The 21,150-nt window shown below is 40.0% G+C and overlaps 1 protein-coding gene across 1 annotated transcript in view; it reads right to left on the reverse strand.

The window, feature by feature from the left end:
* SLC45A2 (solute carrier family 45 member 2) overlaps nt 1-21,150 on the reverse strand; it is a 293,633-nt gene that overhangs the window by 207,161 nt on the left and 65,322 nt on the right. The window contains exon 3 of the mRNA XM_082243204.1: nt 10,123-10,445. Coding sequence (XP_082099330.1) covers nt 10,123-10,445 — 323 coding nt within the window. The remainder of the gene's footprint in view (nt 1-10,122; nt 10,446-21,150) is intronic.

The following is a 21,150-nucleotide window of genomic DNA, read 5'->3' on the forward strand; positions in this document are numbered from 1 at the left end:
ATAAAATAAATAACCTATTTTTTTATTATTTATTTTTATCTATACTTATTTCTATTATATATAACCTAAATGGCGTTCTCCCGTTTGGATGTTTTCAAAAAAGCCTAAAATTGGCTTCCAAATGGCACGTTATTTAGAATAAATCAATTCACTAATTGCTATACATCGCCTGAAAATTTAAAAGCCTGCTTGTTTTCTCCCCCAAATAAACCTCATCCGGCACAGGTAACCCCGGTGATCAAGACCGGGGAACAAGGAGTTAAGCAGACCTTCTACCATCCTCTGCCAATAGGACCCTGAATTGGGACCCAAACTCCGCCCCCTGTGTCGGCGGCCGCATGAAATGTACCGTTCAGATTGAAGACAGGATGCGCGCGCACCCGCGACGCGTCATCCGGCAAGGATCTTCTGTTACACAAGCATGCGTCTATTGCGCATGCGTGAACGATATAAAAGGCCGGGAATCTCAAACAGGGCGTCACTTCCCTCGAGCTGAGGGACGGTGAGGACGCTCGGACCACGCTACTCGGACCTTCCACCCTTCTTCCCCCTTAACCAAAGGACAAAACTGTAAGTATACCATAGTGCAAAAGATGCACTGATGGTATCTTTATACTGGAATACACTTTTGACAAGACTTTTCCTGTTCACTATATTTAGAACAGGAACAGTTGGACCAGCACCCCACAGTGGAGACCACTGGAACTGTATAGCATTACAAGACCAGTCGGGACAACACGCCACCTAGTGGACAAATGCTGGAACCAATATTGCTTATATAATCCTATGTCACAAAGTAAGTACTAAAACAATATGGAACATATAAAAGTAAATATTGTTCTTAAATATTTAACCAAATACTCCCTTCCATATACAGACCTGACCTAATACGGGTTGATCCAATACCTTCTTCCCTCAACTGGTCTAGAGAATATACTTAACCAGTAAGTACATAACCAATACCACTGGCACATGTACTATAAACATACAAACGTATACTAACACCGCCACCTTATACATCCCAGTAGCTTTATCCTGTTGATTCATATGAGGACCGGAGGACCACAAGCAGGCCCAGGCAATTCTCTATCTAAGTATGTATCACATGACCTACCATGAAACAAATGTCTCAGGATGGTCAAAAAACTAAATACCCTTACTACCATTTCACATATCTTGCAGAGATGGTTGACATTTTTCCTTGACAAAGGCCCCCCGCCGAAACGCGTAGGAATCCAAATACTCTCTCAAAACAAAGATCCAACGCCAACCATAGACGTTTAGACCACAAGAGAGAGACTAATGTCACATTTCCACCATGTCACTTTTTTCATACTATTCTCCTTCACTCTCACCTATGGGTTCTTAGCCCATACATCACATGTAACATATGTTCTGCTAAACCAGAAATGTATGATAATTTCTTTTATGTTATTTTGAAATAAATATTATATTTATACTTAGAATACTTTTGTGTATATTAGCCCCTTTAAAGTCCCACAAACCTTGACTCGAGGCACCAAACCTCTTTCTTCAAAGATATTTAGGGATTATGGCTAAAACTGAACTATAAACTCCTTAAGGAATCGCATACCCAAAAATAAGCCAAATATGTCCCTAACTGAACAATGAAAGAAAAATGTTTTGATTGTGTTCAAGGCTGAGAACTAAAACTACTCTGTGCAAAACAAGTGAATTATATGTAGCCCCTGGTATAAAAATAATGAAAAAGGTCTTTTAATATTTAACTGTCGTTAAAAAGGAAGGTTCTTCTGTGTGCACATAAAATTAATCTTTTTTGGAGACATTAAAGTCACTCCCACTAAATTAATTTCTAAAAAAGAAGTTCCCAAATGCAAAAAATATGCAGTGCTCTCCATGTAAACAATGGGGACTGTTGCTCAAAGAATCTGCAGAATCCAATGCTTATGAGTGTGTAAGATTCCCCTCTTGCACTTAATGGTTCCACCCTCCTGCGTCTATGCCACTACAGGACACAGCAGTGATGAAGGAGCTGGTGGAATGAACCACAGAGTACAGTGGGGAAACAGGGAATGTGACAGGGGAGGTGAGCATTAAGACTTTAGGAAGTTTTTTTTTTTGGGGGGGGGGGGGGGGGGGAGAGTGTTTTTTTTAAATCTTTCTACATATGTGCTTCACTGGTAGAGTAGCAGTAAGAAAAACTGCTGTAAAAGACAGCTCAACTGCAGCTAAATCACTAATCCCCTTCAGCCATACCCTGGAGGGCTTGGCTTACACTTTTTAAGTGTGCATATGATTTCACCTCTGACAAAATCACCATTAAAAATCCCAAATGTTATAAACTGCATAGTAATTCAGGTTACATAAAGACACTAGTCCACCTAGTTCAACCAATGGCAAAAAAAAAAAAGAAGACCTCCATATACACAACGCTAAAGGAAGAAAGGAATAAAGTCCCCAATAAAAGCATGATCCAATTCTCTCCAGTGGGGAAAATAAAACATCTTTCTGATCCTCAGGAAGTCAGATATTCCCTGGATCAACAACCCCTAGTATTATTACCTATAAATGATATCTGTATTGTGTGCATTTAGGAATGCACATTCTTTTTGGCCAGAACAAGTTCTTTCACAGCGCTTACTGTGAAGGAGCCTTTCCGTATGTGAAGTCTAATGCCCCGTACACACGTGCAGATTATCTGAAGACTTTTGTCTTCAGATTTACCTTTTCTATGTAGTGCAAGGGCCTGCCGGATTGCATATAAATTGAAAGTGTTTATGTTTGACCTCATATTATATGGTTTTGGTAAGTCTGCAGACAAAAGTCTTCAGATAATCTGCACGTGTGTACGGGGCATTAGGCTGGATACACACTATACAACTTTTGTTGTTAGATTTCCTTTAGATTTACCTTCAACTATGTAGTACAAGGGCCTGCCTGACTGCATACAAAATGAAAGTGTTTAGGGTTGACCTCATATTATATGGTTTTGGTAAATCGGAAGGAAAAAATCCAAAGAAAAAATTGTATAGGAAGTATCCAGCCTAAATCTTTTCCTCCAGGTGAAAAGAGTGCCCCCTTGTCCTTTGTATTACATGAAAGTGAAGACTCCACACCAAGTTCACTATATGGACCACTTACGTATTTATACACGGTGATCGTATTCCCCCCTTAATCTCCTCTTCCCAAGAGAATTCAGATCCTCTAATCCAAGGGTCTTCAAACTATGGCCCTCTGCTGTTCAGGAACTACAATCCCATCATGCCTATTCATGTCTGTGAATGTCAGAGTTTTACAATGCCTCATGGGATGTGTAGTTCCGCAACAGCTGGAGGGCCGTAGTTTGAGGATCCCTGTTCTAATCCATCCTCATAGCTGAGCTCCTCCATGCCTCTCATCATTGATTGCCCTTCTCAGATATGCTTTTTGCAAAACTGGTGCCCCAAACTGAATTTATTACAGATGAGGTCTCACTAATAATTTGTACAGGGGCAACCAAAATGTCCCTATCTGAAGTCTATACCGCTTCTAATACAAAAAGTATTTTGCTACCTTCTAGTGTGTGCTGCTAATGAAAGTAAACTATACTCTATTAACATTGTGAGTCTAATTGGGTCAGGGTTACAGGCATTTAGGGCTGGAAGACTAACCCTAGCAGATATCTTTGTTGCCCCCACCTTCTAGAACGTTGGAGAATGTTCTGGAATTGGTGGGTGGAGGCTAGGAGAGGCTGTCATGAATATGTATGGGCCCAATTTCCAGGAATAGGCCTGGCAGGGGGCTGGGAAACCCCATAGGTGGACAAGGGCCATGTCAGCAGGGAAGTCGGGTGGAAGATGTAAAAAAACATTAATATGTCAGAGCCTTAATATTCAAAAAACAACAGCAGCAGCATGCAAACAGTGTGAATATACAAACACCAACGTAATAAAATAAAGGTTGCAGCCCTATAATAATGACTAATAGTGCTAACTTGATCAAAAACACATATGTGAAATAACTGAATCAATCAAGTCCACAGAAATTGTGAGTCCATAAAAGTAAATCCATAAAGTAAATCCAAAAGCATGATGATATTAATGGAAAATGGAGAAGCAGTGCTGAGGTAGGTTGTTGGTGGCCCTCGAGGGACTCCTTACTGGGGAAAGGGGGATGAGCCTCGGGCTGGAAGCTCAGGAAAGCTGGTGTGGAAGGATCCCACCACAGGAGGCAGTTGGTGGGATTCATACCAGAAAGGCAGCAGAAAGGAGCCAGTAGAGACAGTGAGTAGATTGGCATGGTGCAGGGACAAAACAAGGAGAGAGACTGTCAGCTGTAACAGTGCTCTCTTGAAGACCACAGTATGCCAAGTCTTCATCTAACCTTGCTCTGGGAAATGTCCATATATGTGTGCCAGTCAGGCAGGACTGGTGCAGTGAGTCAGCCAGGAGGACTGGGAGGGAGAGCAGCCAGGCATTGCTGGTGGCAGCCAGGTGGGCTAGCATTCAACAGGCAAGTGGAACTGGGATTCAGTGGCCACAGGGAAGGAGAGAGGTTATGCCGTTCACTCCATTTGTGCTACTTTTGTCACGGGATAGAGTTCTCACCTGGTATGGGCCTTTGCTAAACTAGCAATATACAGTTAGTTTCACCAGGAGTAAGCAGCCGGTGCTGCACCAAAGGAACCAAATGTGTGCAGGAGGAAGAAATAAGAAGATCTGTGTAAGTAGGGAGGAAGTTAGCTCTTGTTCTGGGTTTGCATATTTTCAAAGTTGGACATCCCATAATTTCCCTACCCCATCCAAGTTATTACTCCCTAAATAAAAACAAAAAAGAAGCCAAGGACTGATTTTCTGTGTTGAAGTAGATAAAGGAAATGCTAAGTGAGTAGCTGTGCAGCAATGGGAATCCCTAACTCAACAGCTCTCACAAGGGTTGTGCTACACTAGGTTTGGAAATTGCATGCTAATAATAAGTCTGATCTAATAGATCCTTCTCCACCAGTGATTCCCCCAGTTGTACTCAGAGTATGTACGATGCATGCATGTTTTTAGCCCCCAAGTGCATAACTTTACATTTATCAACAATAAACCTCATTCGCCACACAGTTGCCAAATTATATAGTGCATTGAGTTTGCCTAAGAGTTGGAAAATTCCTGTAAGGATGTTATTCCACTTCATACAGTAGCTTGGTGTCATCTGCAAATAAAAAAAATTGTACTTTTAATCTGAAACTCTATATCATTTTCCCACCACTGAGCCTTGGGGTACACCACTAAAAACCTTTGAGGATTCTAAGAATGAATGATTAAATGACTACTCTCTGAATACAGTCTTTTAGCCAGTTTTCTATATCCAAATTGGAAAACGTCATCTGTGACGAAACGTTGTAAGGACACGGCGTACTGACGTCATCTGATCGCGACCTGGGAGTGCGGACGAGCGAAGCCGTCCGGCCGGCGGCCCTTACTACTTATGCTCTGTACTTCCTCGTTCACTGTGAGTGTTACTCTTTATTTTATAATAAAATTTTAACGGTTTTACACTATGGAAGCTGTTTCTTTTATATGGTGGTGATTACCCTGGCTTTCCTTGGAGACATTCGGGTCGGACTTTGCATCTGTTTCCTTTATGAGGTCTGATATCTCTACAGGCGATTTGACTAATTCCATTCGGTAAGAGGCTAATCTTACTGGTGAAGGCTGGCACCGTATTTATTTGACACCATCGATTGGTTTTCTGCATTTTGGTTTTATATTTATATCATTCTGGTAAGAGGCGAGTTCAACTGGTGGAGGTCCTTTACACAGAAGATCCTTTTTCATTTAAGATCACTTCTTTACACTTTGGCGCTTAATTTTCCTTCGCTTGGTAAGAGGCGACTCCAGCTGGTGAAGGACAGCACTTATTCTTTATGCACTAGTTTTAATTTTATTGGTAAGGGGTACCTACAGGTGTCTTATTACTAGTTATTGTTTGCCTTTGAGCATTCACATTGGTGGTTACCTACACAACCTCATTTTTACTTCACTCACTTTGGTGTTTCAAGTCACTAAATATCATTTGTGTTGGGTTTTACGCTATTACGTTTTTTTATTTATTTCATGATTCAACGACCATTGAATCAACACAAGGTTATTGGTTCCAGTCTGCTATCAAGGGGACAAGACATTATAGAGAACCTGCCTTAATATTTACCATTTCTGGTAAGCACATACCCATAGGGAGCCAATCAGAATATTGTGATCCTTCTACATATGGACTTTTATGGACTTTATTTTCCATCATTATCAAAATAGCGCGACTTGTTATATAGATTTCTTTTAGGGTGTGGTCACACTTGAAGTTGCCGCTTTATGCAATTTCCATTAGCGCGGTTATTACTTTGTATTTATCTCTATTTTTCTATATCCACAGCCACCCCTTTTTTTGCTTACCTCCTCATATAAAGAAATCGGATTTGTTTGACAACTTCAGTCTTTTGCATAAAACATTTTCTAGCAAAAACTTTTTTTTTTTTTTTTATTAAGCTCTCAAGCATACATTTTAAAAGAAAAATATTTTGAATGAACTTTATAGTTGCATTCATTGAGCCTAATCTCTGTGGACAAACACACCTTTTCTATTAAAGGGGGCATACTTATCTAAGTTGACAGAAGTCTACACAAGCTGAAATAAAACTCCTTCTTTAAAACATGAGTGCAGAAAGGCATTTCTTAATGCCGGTAAGACATCTAAGAGGGTGGTCTACAGCAACCGAAAAAAAAGACCAAAAAAAAAAAAAGAAAAAACACTCTGTTCCATTCTTGTCACCCAATAACCATTAAATAACGCTACATAATGCTATGGAAAATAACAACTGAGCATTGGAAAATGTTGTCTGGTCTAACAAGGGATTACAAATGCTAAGTGGGGACTTTTTTAAAACCTAACCCCAACACTAGCTATAACCCCTAACCTAATGCCCATGACCTAATCTGTATAATACTGTACTTGCCTTTTAAGACACTGGATATATTGATGCCAAAGTCAACCCCTTCTGTACTTACAGCACTGATTTTGCAAAAAAAAAAAAAAAAAAAGATCAATCCAAATGCTTAAAATCTGATAGAAAACATGCTGCTCCATTAGCCTGTTAAATTACCATTATTACCTAGCATTGGTCCTATGGTCTTCTGTAAAGAGGAGGATTAAAATTTAAATAGAGCTTGTGACTGGTTGGCCCTTCCTTTCAACAAAAATCCATGTGACCAATGGCTAGGCTTCGACTGGCTGTTATGAGCCCCCAGAGCAGTATTTTATCCCTTCAGTTAGATGGGATCCTACTTGGCTTTTATCTGCAAATAGTTTATTTCAAATTTTTCTGTTACGTAAAGCAGTCTATTTGTGTAAATACTGGTCATTTTAGGATTAGCCTAGACTTCCTTACCTACTGAATGATAATAGAATGGGGAAAGAGCTTTGGACTGCATAAAATGGGCACATGAATGTCAATCCAGATAAAGCATTTTGTTAGATGTGTAAAAGACTTAAAATTAAAAAAAAAAAAAAGACATGAAAATCCACCATGTTCAAGAATGAATCTGTACATGTAATGAGAAAGTACAAAAACTCGTCAAAAAAAAAGAAGAAGAAGAAGATCTAAACACAAACTGACCTGATATAGAAGCAAACGGGAAACAAACTGAGGATTCATTTTCCAAATGAAAAAGAGGTAGGATCTTTTCTGCTGTGTCAAAGCCCAGAAGACGTTGCCTTTAACTGGGATTTTTTTAATGGATATCCCAACTTGACGACAATTGGTTCTTAAAGCACTGTACCTACAAATCGTTTTTTGCTTTCATTTTAAACTTTTTCACCTTTTTTCCATCCCTTTTTGCATCTCAGTTCTACTGATATTCTACAATGTTTTTCAGCCACTTCACATCTACATGCACTTACTCCAACACAGAGTGCATATCATTGCTCTTGATTGGCTTCCTGATAGTGGTGGTAGACCAGGCCTGTGCAATGTGTTGGCATCAGGAGTGAATGTGAGAAGGCGGAGCACAACTAAAAAATAGTTGTCATCCCGTAACAGAAGAGCATAAACAAGGAACTTCATATCAACATCACCAGTTAGTTTTTTTTTTTGTTTTGTTTTTTTACCGAAAGCTGCGGATTTTAAGAGTTTAAAATAATTTTTTTAAATGCAGATGTCCTGTGTTGTATCTGAATGCCAACATAAGTTGAATAAGAGACATCATAAGGTTTCTAAACCCCATCGGTTGGGAGACACGGTCCTATCTGGTATAGAAAATGATTAAACTTTTTTTTGGGCAATTTGGTCTTCTGCTGTAGAATTGATCTTCTTCATCTCTAGGTATGGTGCTAGATCAAGATCATATAATAATATGTAGAAAAAGGGAGGAACTAGTATATACTTTTAAGGCACCTTTTAGCCATAATTTTTATTTGGTACAAATTTTCCATAAAATCAACAATGATACACAATAGGAAAAAACATATAAAGAAACCCACATATACAACCCATTTGCCATATTACCCAGTATTTGAACATCTTACATGAAGGGTATAACTACCAAACTCCACAATTTTATTAAGCAGTTAAGGACAGACAGTCCCACTTGACTTGTTTCTTGTTATTATATCCCGATTCTATTCCGCTTCCTCAGGAGTGTACAGATATATGGGTTAGTACAGAATATTCTTCACGGTTGCCACCCTAAGACCAACAGTGGGGGTAGGTAGCCAGGCAATAGACCACCAAGGTGGTAAATGCCATCCAAAACTTCAAAAAGGCACACACTACACAGGTTCCCCAGAGGAGTACTATTGATGGGTCTCTGTGCCTCCGATGGACTTAAATTGCCTTCTGGCATTGTGCTCCAGCTGTAGTTTGGTGGTTATGTATACCATTCATGTAACAGGTCCATACAGCTAATGAGAAGGCAATCCGATTGTATATACGGGTTTCTTTGCATGTTTTTACTATGAAGTATCATTGTTGATTTAATAGAAAATTTGTACCAAATGAAATTGAGGATTTTATGGAACCATGTCTAAGGAGTGCCTTAAAAAGTCCATAGTAGTTCTCTCCCATTCTTCCTCTGCATGTTTTATACTGTGTAATTCATAGTTGTAGCATTGGAAGAACAAAACAGGCCTTGGCTGTATGTCAAAAGGCAAACAAGTTTTTAGAAACTTCCCATCCCAAATGTTTCTATGCACTTCACTGACACATATTACACCTCTACGCTAATGAATCTGAACTCTAAATAGATAAATTTCAGGTTTAGACAAGGAGACTTAGCAGCTGGAAAATGTTATACACCAGCTCTTAAAAACAAGGACAATGAATAGATGAACTCAAAAACAATCCCACAAACACAGCATAGCAAAAGCAGAATGTCCACATAAAAGAAATCAGATTTTATCAAGAAAATTTAGAGTTTTTTTTATAGTGTTCCTCAATAGGGATGGGTGTAGTTGAGAGTTCCCATTTTGCACATTTCTGCAAAATGAGCATGGTCTTTGGCCAAATAGGGTTTAAATAACTTCTTGGTGTTAGGGTTGCTTCTTTGCCAGAAATCTTGAAAATACCTACTTATACTTGTGTTGGAAAAAAAATACAGCTGTCCACAAATGAAAAAGGGGAACAAAAGGGCAGGACTGGGAGGGCCTACACTGTTCTGTAAAGGAAGTTGTGGAAATCATAAATGACCTCTGGACAGTTCAGCCAGCAGAGATAAACCCATGAGGTCATTGAGAATCCCAGGTCCTGCATTGTGCCTGCAGCAGATTGGAGAATTTCTGGAGAAATCACAAGATACATACAGAATATTTTAGGTGTGCATGCATGCACTATTTTTACCTTCCAATTTCAGAGTGTTTGTATAAAAATTAAAACACACACACTTACAGTAGTTCTGTTTTATACTAGGGCCATCACAATTTTTTCACAAGTTCAAATTCGGGACTGGTCAGAGAATGCGGACCTCCACGGTATGACAGCTTGGCAGAACAGCACAAGATATATTACCCCTAGCGAGTTTGAATAGAACATTTTTCAGAGTTGACTGTACCTTTTAAAAGTTATTTAAAAAACAAAACGGTCAACATGGCTGCTTTTATATGAAAGGTGTTATTTATACAACTTACCTTTGTGTCTTCCTCTTCATCATCATCTATGTGCGGTAAAGATGTTAGTTTTGGCTCCATAATCTTTAAACTGCTGTTCTGTGCTTTGTCTATAGAGCCGTATGCACCTAGCCCATTGTGTGTCAGGAGGGGCTTGGATTCAGATTTGCCATCTTCTACTAGGGGAACCTCCGGAATGCTAGAGAGGTGTATGAAGAGAAGCACCAAGAAGACTGAAGCTGCAAAGAAATACATGACTTGGAATTCAGAACCCAACAGCCTTCCGAGAAACATTGAGCCCCAGTCAATGGCACCTGTGAGATATCCCAGTGCTCCTCCAAGTCCTGATTGGGAAACACAACAAGATGTGCAGATTAGGCATAAAAAAAGGACACTTTTTATATCCATTATTAGTTTTAACCATAGCTCCCAACTGCCCCTGATTTGGAGGGCCTGTCCCTCTTTTGGAACCAAATCCCTCTGTACTAGGGATAATCGAACGGTTCGGGTCGACCATTCGATCATCCCTGAACAGAAGTTCAGATGTCATGCCTGCCTCCAAAGACGCCCAAAAAAAAGGCCTGCTACAAAAACGCCCAGGTGTGTTGTTGCAGGTGTTTTTTTTGGGAATTTTTTGGGCGTCTTTGGAGGCAGGCATAACATCTGAACTTCTGTATAGGGGTATATATACACACACACACTTATATGTATTTATACACATACACACATATAGGTGTGATAGGAGCGAAGTCCTATGCCTGTTAATTATTTCATTAGCGCAGGCATAGGGTTCCGCTACTTTCACACCTGTATATGTGTATATATACATACATGTGTGTGTGTGTGTGTATATATATATATATAGCCCTACACAGAAGTTCAGATGTCATGCCTGCCTCCAAAAACGTCCACAAAAAAAAAATGCCTGCAACAAAAAGCCGGGTGTGAAAATAGCGAAGCCACTATCCTGCTCTACTGCAATTCTAATACAAACTTTTTTTCTGGTTCTGGACATGCTACAGAGCTGAAACTTCACAGGTACACTTTTTAGACCCCCAGACACTAAATCCAAATAAATCTCATTTTTTTTTCAATAATTTTCAATAAATGACAATTTTTAAGAACTTTTTTTGTGTGATTAATAGTCCCTGGGGCATGACCCAGAACCCTAGGCACTTTTTAGGGGCATTTATTGGGGTTTAGGGCTTCAAAATGGTGTTTTTTGATTACCGAAGTTCGGGTCCCATTGATTTCAATGGGGTTCTGAAATCCGGGACGAACTTTCGGGAAATTCGGGTGTTCTGGCCAAACCGAACTTTTCAAAAGTTCGATCATCCCTACTCTGTACCTCTTTCCTCCTTAGTTGTCCCTCTTTTTGGTCTGATGTATAGAGTTTTATATTGCACTAAGCCTTTTATCTAACCTTCACATTATTCCATTTGTTGCTTTAACAAAATAAAAAGGAAGATTAGTGAAAAAAACAACAAAAAAAACAAACAAACAATTTTGGAGTTAGAGCCGGTTCACACTACCATGACCAGAAAGTCGCCCCGTGACTTGAAGAGACTTGGAAGAGACTTGGAAGAGACTTGTGCACTACTTTGAAGAGACAGGCGACTTTGTCTGTGGGGAATGCCTGGCTAATCTCTTTCTTCTTCCTGGAAAGTCTGATAACAAGTCGCTTCAATTAAGATAAACTAAGATTCAACTCCCATTGAAATATATGGGACAGTTGGATCACAGGTCGCCTCAAAGTAGTACAGGACCCTTTTCTGAAGTCGGAGCGACTTCGGTAGTGCCAATTAAGATGGCACTGATTGATTAACATTGCTTTTGTTATGTCAAGCGACCTGGGGCTACACAAGTCGCCTCACAAGTCGTGCTAGTGTGAATGGGCTCTTAAACCCTTCCTGTTTATGCATTAATCTCCTTAGTTTACATTTAGGGACATTGCAGGGGCATGTCCTTTGCCTGTATACTTTGTGCGATAATACGTCCCTCTTTTGCACCTCACAAAGTTGGGAAGTAGGGTTTAACATTTTGTTCACAGAACGTGAAAAATAACAGGTTGAACTAGATGGATCAAGGTCTTTATTCAGTCTTACAATATGTAATTTTTTTCCATGTAAATTTAGGATTTTTATTAATTTTTTTTTTATAGAGTGTGAAATGGTTTTAGCTGTTTTTTTTCCTTATGCCTTTAAATGTTTGGCTTTTGTTCTGGTCTGTGACCCCACAGGGAGACTTTCCACCTGTTCTTGTAACATCCACACAAGAAATAGGGGGGTGAGACTAGAAGGCAGAGACAGCAATAACATTTTCTAACTATTCCTCACTCTGCTTAATATGTGTTTCAAATCGGTGACCCCTTTGGAGGGATAACTTATCTTTTCTTGTCCGGACACACTGTATATCCCCCCATTAGGGCATAGATGGCAAAAAACTGGCAAAGGCTCCTAATGTTTCCGACTCCATCTAAAATAGGTTTTAGCTTGAGTTGGGCTTTAACCACTTCAACAGAAGGTTTTACCCCCTTAATGACCAGGCCATTTTTTGCGATTTGGTCGCAATTGTACGGTCGTGGGACGCTGTACCCAAACACAATTGATGTCCTTTTTTTTCCCCCAAAAATAGAGCTTTCTTTTGGTGGTATTTGATCACCTCTGCGGTTTATAGATTTTGCGCTATAAACAAAAAAAAAAAAAAAAAGGAGAGACAATTTTGAAAAAAAAAAAAAAAAAAAAAATACACTTCATCAGCACTGGGTCGGTCTGAGGACAGTCCTATATTACACATCTTAACACTTCTGGTAGAGTGAACTTTGATGCCTGTTCCCATTCCTTAAAATACCGGTAGAGAGACAATTCAGCCTCATCTTGGAGCACAGATCAAGACTAAAATACTAAACCCTGACATGGCTAAGTATCTAGCATTATTATGAGGAGGTAGCCAGCAATGGCAGCCCAAGTACTTCTTTAATGACAGGTTCACTTGAAGGATATAACTCTGCTATATGTGAAACTATATGCATTTAATGAATAAGGTTCTAATTTATTTGTCAGGTTAAGAGTATTTTGCTACCTGGTATGAATTAAGTCTTATAGAATCAGCTTTGTAGTTACTGTTCTATATTTGTACTCAGTCAGGAGGCTGCAGGCAGTATTACCAGAAAAATGACTTCTCTTCTGTAAAAGGTAACCTATTTTTTTGGTGTTTATTCAGCATTGCTGGGAAAAGTACAAATGTATTTTTAGTCAATGTGGACCTTTGATTTAGTTCTTTCGTGCCCAGAGGTTATCAATGCTTAGATGTATAGGTCATAATTCGTTAGCTTTGATTAATTTTACAGCAACACTATGACTAATTCACATACACCTAAATCATTTTATATTTTGAAAGGCTTATTTGGTAAACTATAAAAATACTAAAATCTATTTACAGCATTAGATGTATTGTACCATGTCAGCCACCAATTCATGAAGACAAAGCATATATATGGTCAAAGAGTAAAATCATATATTAATTTTCACATTGTATTTTAATTATTTCTAGCCTGCTATTAACCTGAATGACCTTGAAATGTGAAGACTCCCAACGTTTACTTGAATTCTGTGGCACATATTCACTATGCCCTCTGAGTAGGCACTGGAATGTCACACATTTCACAGAGCCGGTCTTCTGAACTACAGGTGTGCTGAGAAAAGGTTTTAGGAGGTGGAGTCAATACAGGAATCACTGCTTACAGGCAGTAAGGTACCATGGGATATGTAGTCCTTAGAGATGGAAAGAAAACAGCAGAGGAGAAGCTGAAAAGCATGCAGGGAGTCCAGGAAAGATTGCTGGCAGACAGGGAAAACTCACAACATGAAAGGAGACTTTTCATGAAAGATGACATAGGATTTTGAAATATAACTTTTGCTTGTAATGTTATTGTAGTGCTCACCCCAGGCACACAGCAACAGTCACTCTTCAGGCCCAATAAATTGTCTAGGGGTTGATTTTCTTTCAAATATATTGCTGGGACAGAGCGGAGGGAGCCATGGGATACTCCAAAAACACTGAGCATTAACAAAAGTACACTTTGCAGCTACTGCTAAGAACAGGCCCTTCAATGGTAGGCCAAACATAGATAGTACTTCAACACCATATGTAATGTCCCAGGCCAGGCAAGTTTTAGCCTTAATGCACAAGGAGTTGCAGCAACAGTCACCAGAATTCTGCACACATGTCTGTACTCACAGTGTCCCTGGATACTTTGAGGTCATCTTTCAATATCCAAAAGACTTTGCTTAGTGAACTTCCCAGACTAGATCCTCAGCAAAAACTCTTGCATAGCTTTAGAAAATCTCAGAAAGTAGGCCCCCCAGATCAGCTGGGGCCTCAGTAAAACACAGGCAGCAGCCCTCTAGGCTAGGAACAACCTCTCCTGGACAAGAACAGTCACCTACTGGGCACCCTCCCCAAGGAGTTGGCCGGGACCACAAATATTCAAGGTTGTTGATTTGCCTTTCCAGCCCACTACATTCTGGAATCCTCCAGAAGGCAGGGAGAAAAACCTGCAACCAGTGGTATCCAAAACAGCCCAAAGCAATCTCAAACTTCATTACTGATAACAGTGGAGCCAAACAGAACTAAAATTTACCCAACTTCCCTAGCAAACTATCTGAGAGGGTTTTAAAACAATAAGGAGTTTGTCAAGAGTGTTTTGCAACATCGTCGGCTAAGGTTAGTAAATGGGAAAGAGATATTAACCCAACACTTGATCCAGTTGACTGGACCCACATCTGGCAGGCAATTAAATCTGCCTCACCCAACGTTGCATTGTAGCCCTTGAAACCCAACTATAAAAAGGTGCTCACCAGGAGGTATCTGGTCCCTGCCAACATTTCTAAAATTTCTCCCCCAATATCCTCCACAATGCCTTCAAGGCTGTAACGCATCAGGCACGCATGTTTATATCTGGTGGGATCGTTCCACAGTGAAAACCTTTTTGTCTTTAAGTATTCAGGATCCTATTGACACTTTGATCCATCCCTGACACCACCGACTCAGCAGTGGCGCTTCTGAACAACAAACCCTTGGCTTTGACCCATCGCCAGTTTAGGCTTTTACTTTTCATCACCACGGTCACTAAACAGACCATTACGAAAGCATGGAAATCCCCCTCATTATATATGCTAGCAATGAAACATAGAATTACTCAAGCAACAATTCTTGCCAAAAATCAAAGCAGCCATATTTGAAAGTGTCCCCTCGTATAAAAAAAACTGTGGAGGCCCAGGATCACTTATTACTTGCCTCCAGACTTTTGAGGACTCTCTTGTTGCCATGATAGTCGAGTTGTAACCCTTACCACTACGACAACCTGAGAGCTGCCTGTTACAATGACCTTGGTCCTCTCTAGGGGTCCTCTTCACCCCTGACCTCCCTTCCCTACTCCCCCTCTTTCCCTTTCCTCCCTTGTTCTCCTAGGCCCTCCTTGCCTTCTTTCTTCCTCATTTTTCTGGACTAATTTGCTCACTACTGCCTTCTATTTGCTTCTTGTCTAAGCTACTGTGCAAGCTTTCTGTATTTAGCCTAGACATAACTAGGCCACAGACCCCTATTTCTTGGGACTACTAGAATGGACTGATCCTTGCACCAATCCCCCAGTATCTCCCTGAAGCATGGTCCAGGAATCTCCCGGGTAGGACATCAACTGCATTCGTAACATCTCATGATGAGACTCCTGTCTGAACCAGTTATTGAGTATGTCCCACTCAGCTTACTCAGTGTCACTTTATACACCACACCTAGACTATAGGTCCACACTAACTCGCTCTGTTTGAGGTCTGCCCCCTTATGACACAAGTTTTTTTTACTCTGCATTTCTGAATGGATGCTTCACATGAGGTTTTCAATAGTTAGATATATGTTGACGGCTTGTATTTTTTCTGACTTGGATTTCTGTCTTGTACTTTGACATACTTAAATAAAACATTTGAATAAGAGAACACTGCAGCCTCAAGTTAGCAGAGTTCTTCTGCAAGCTAAAGACTTTATTTTGTTAAATGAAGCACCCAGCCTGCATAAAATCACTAAGTCTTAGCCAACACTGATTGTTGCAATCGTCAGTGAATATATGTGAATTGAGAGCAACCAGATGTCCCAATCATCAGGAGGTGGCTTGAAGGGGGAGAACGTTCATAAACCTATACATAGAGATTGGTGGGCCAAGAGTGGTAAAAGTATATTTATAATATTTTATTTTTTTTAATGGTCAATACGAAGTACAATTTTTTTCTTTATTTGTAATAAAATTAAATATTGCATAGTAATATGTTGCATTCTCTGTGTATTACATCAGGAGGAGATTTAGGATCCCTTTCAAATTTGTATGCCTCTCCTTACCTCCATGGTTTAAAAGCTTATTTAAGTTAAGTTATCTCTAGCTGAGATTTACACCCAAGGAAAAAAAAAGAAAAAAAAGGAAGGTTGGAACAATGATCTTTCCCCTTATTGTCAACATTCACTACCTTTGAACAAACGTGTCTGTTCTTGGCTAGGTTTCATACTTTAGAGTACAGCAGATAACTCTCTCAATTTTAAATAGGTCCCTTACCAATGAATATTAGAGACTGACTTGAATGTACCTAGCCAATTTTCTTTCATAAAAGACAGGAACAAACAGGAATTCTACCTCTTCCTATAATCGCCATACACTCTTCTCTAGATGATAATCACATCCCCGTCAAAAACCTCAAAATTCTCAGTGGAACTGAAGTTAAATAATAGGGAAGGCGAAAGAAAAAAAAAACGTTATACATGCAGCAGTTATTTAAAATTAATATACTAAAACAATTCCTGGTATAAAACAAAGAGTGGACTATGGCTTGTGGCAATTTATAGGAAATAGTTCAACTTCTAATGAAAAGATTAAAATCCAACTCTCTGGTGTGCTCTCTATAGGAATGGAAAGGAAGGAAGGAAGGAAGGAAGGAAGGAAGGAAGGAAAGGAAGGAAAGGAAGGAAAGGAAGTTCTGCCCACAGCAATGCAAATTTTTTAATATTTTACAATTAGGAGAGAAACTACTAGAACATATGGGAGCCTGTGTGAGAGAGGTTATGTGTGTGGATGACTTTTATATCTTCAGGTCACAGCTCACCTCCTCTGGATCACAGTTTATACTACCATATTTTTGTTTTCAGTTTTGCTGTCCAATTTCCTGGTGTTTTGAAAGTTTGTTCTTGGATGTCAAGCACTTACAAATGCAGAACTGACATTTCTTCATGGTGTATAATCATCAGTTGGGTGGCCACCCATTACAATTTATTCACTATATATCGAAGGGTTTAAAATATTGTTACAATAAAGCTCTGTATTGAATCAAAGTCAGATTAGGATATGCTGTCAATTTAAGAGAAGAAGGAGCAGGTTAGCTGGGTCATATTTTTAAAATGGGTCCTGTGTTACGTGTTGTTTATGTGATCAGTTTTAACCTTTATAATAATGACTTAGTTTTGTATGTGAATGAAAATAGTCTGTTCACAGGTCACTCCCTCTCCTCCCCTTCCCTCCTTCCCCCTGGGACACTAGGATTGTTAACCCAAAAGGCTGTCTAATAGACTGGTTTACCAATAGAATTCATTGAGTGGGACGGTCGGGGTTGAGACCATATCCACCCTGTTGTTGGAGTATTTGTGGTATATGGGAGCATAGCCATAAGCAAGTTTCACTTCATGGCTCATCGTTTTCATGTTTTAGGCAAAAACAGAGCCTAGGAGTACACTGAAGAATAGCATTGTGCTGGACATAGAATCTCAGCCTATTCTCTGTATTCCCAGCTTATTCTCTGTATCCCCTAATCACATATGCATACCCGGGAACTTGCCACTTTTTTAAATTCTCTACTGGCTCATCACCCTTCCGGCTCAGTTCTACAGCTTTCAAGAGGTGATGTAAACATAAAGTGTCGCCAAGCAGCATTAGGCAGGGGTGGTAGAGGCAATGTTTTTCTGTGCCTTTGTTTAGGTTTTCATTTTCCCCCAAATTATTAATTCACTAGGAAGAGGGGCATTTTCAGAATGACCTGAGCCATCAGTCATTCATAATGACTAAACACTGAGTTCAGTGCTCCTTTACCAACTGCCACTGCCACTGCCTAGTGGATAATAGAGATGAACAATGGGCTTGGGTTGACCATGAGTTCGACCTGAATCCGAGCTGTTTGCCAAACTAAATGGCCAGATTTTGCCAGCTTGATCGTCCACCACTAAACTAATTTCTGGGAGCTTGCTTGCTTGTTTGAAATTGTAAATGAGTCAGCGGGCATCCTGGTCAACATCATTGACCAAATCTGGTCATATTTAGTCAGTGGCATGTACCAGGTTTCCCAGTGTGGCGGTTTACTGCAGCGCCGGAGAGCTGTCAGTTGCATTGAGATTTCAGTGGGAAAAGATTGCGGTTTGTGGGTTGTCCTGTTTGTGCCAGCAGGTCATCGTTCATCATGACTAATGGGTCTACATTGCCAGATCACATATTTGGCATTGGGTGTACATTGCAGGACTTTCTTTTTTTTTTAAAATAAAAATACTTTGTGTGTGAATGAGTAAGAAAGGGGCCCCTTATTTTAATCCTTTTGCGGCCTCCGATGTAGGTTGTACAGAGGCGACATCGGGGGGGGGGGGGGGTTTAGTTTGCGGGTTTTTACCCACACAGCTTCAGCCACTGGGAATGTGTATATATCTGACAAGCCAACTGTTCCCTGATAATCCCACCATGTATTCTAGGCTTCATGCACCCAGGACCAGCATGGCAGATGCCGTCTGGTAGAGGGAGCATAGCTGACATCCATTCGCTCTCTGGTTTTTCTTGCTGACCTAGAAGCGATGTGTAAAATGTCACTTCTGGGTGCCCCCTTTCCACTTCCCCAGCTTCTATGGCTGGAGCAGTAGCGCATGGAATGTGATCTGCATTCCATCAGCCTTATTGGAGGACTAGTGAGACTTCAAGTGTCTTTTAGACCCCTAAGGTCATATTAATAAGAACCTGTCACCACAAAAATCACATTGGGAATACAGAATTGCGGAAAAAAAAAAAAAACACATAATGAATAGGATACATCCAAGCACATGAGCCCCCCACATGTACGAGTATACAGTATATGCATGGGTTGGAGGGACCTATGTACAAAACCGTTGATTGTGCTACACATTGCATGACATCCCACACAATTAATAACTACAATATAACCGCGCTAGTGAAAAATTGTGAAGAAATAAATATATATAAAAATAAGTGTAAATGAAATATATATAAAAAAATATATATAAAAAAGCAGCAACTTCAAGTGTGATGGCACCCAAAAGAACAATAATATAAAAAAAGTTGCGCTAAGCGACTAAGTAAATATATATATATATATATATATATATATATATATATATATATATATATATATATATAATCTTAGGTGTCAAAAGAATTGATCTAAAAATAAATTGATCTAAGAATAACCCAAAACCATATGTGAAATCCCCAAAATTAATTGGTATAAAATAAACACTGTCACTTAATAATAAATAGTCCAATAAAGTCTCTATTGTAGATCCCACCCCAAGAGAATGAAAATCCACCTCCAGTTTTTATTCAAAATAATAAGGTGCATATAAAGCGGAGAACTTCACCAACGTGTTGATCCACCACCAGTGTTAAATCTGCTTACCAGATACTGGTAAGAAGTGCGCATGTAAACTGGCAGAAGAATCACTTTGACTCCAATTAGACCAGGGGACAACCAGGATGTGATAAGCCTGTAGATCTCACAGAGGGATGACATCAACTCCAATAAGACCCACGAAGAAGCCCGATACCCCACAGTGTTGATCACAGATCAGCTCAGAGTATGTGAACAGTCACTATGCAACACCACCATCATGAAATGAAAGATGAGACCGCCATAGCATAAAACCAATTAAAAATGTTATTAGAATAAAAGATTGCACACAAAAAATGCAGAGTATTGCACCTTCAATACAATACAAACCGAGCCGCCGGCCGGCTGGACAGCTAATCCGCCCGTACTTCCTGAAGGTGGGGGGTGACGTCAGCATGCCGTGACCCGACAGGTTTCGTCAGAGCTGAAGTTATCAAAAGGTACGGGCGGAGTGCTAACGCCATCTACTTATATCAACACAAACCTAGAAACGCCCAGGTTTGACTCATGGGAACTCATCGTGCCGCCATCTTCCACCAGGGAAAGGATGCCTCATGTTTGCAGTTCATAAATATGCCATTAATATTGGACACATGCGTTACAGTATTTGTCAACTTTATACTGCATTTTTGCTAAATTTATTTGCTGCCTGCTATTTAGATCAATCCAGTCATGGTGGTATTTCTTATGTATGGACATCCTTTCCCTGCTGGAAGATGGCGGCATGATGAGTTCCCATGAGGCAAACATGGGCGTTTCTATGTTTGTCTTGATATAAGTAGGTGGCGTTAGCGCGCCGCCCGTACCTTTTGATAACGTCAGCTCTGACGAAACGTGTCGGGTCATGGCGTGCTGACGTCACCCCTCCCCACATTCAGGAAGTACCGGTAGATTTGCCTGACCGGCCGGCGGTTCTGTTTGTATTGTATTAAAAGGCGCAATACTCTGCATTTTCTGCGAGTGTAATCTTTTATCCTAATAACATGTTTAGTTGGTATTATGCTATGGCGGTCTCATCTTTCATTTCATGATGGTGGCGTTACATGGTGACCGTTCACATACTCTGAGCTGATCTGTGGGGTATCAGGCTGCTTTCTGGGTCTTATTGGAGTTGACGCCATCCCTCTGCGAGATCTACAGGCTTATCACATCCTGGTTGTCCCCTGGTCTAATTGGACTCAAAGTGATTCTTCTGCCAGTTTGCAGGCACACTTTTTACCAGTATCTGGTAAGCAAATTTAATACTGGTGGTGGATCAACATGTTGGTGAAGTTCTCAGCTTTATATACACCTTATTATTTTTGGATAAACACTGGAGGTGGATTTTCATTCTCTTGGTATTGGATCTACAATA

Source organism: Pelophylax lessonae (genome assembly GCF_965119305.1).
Source record: "Pelophylax lessonae genome assembly, chromosome: 1".
Lineage (NCBI taxonomy): Eukaryota > Metazoa > Chordata > Amphibia > Anura > Ranidae > Pelophylax > Pelophylax lessonae.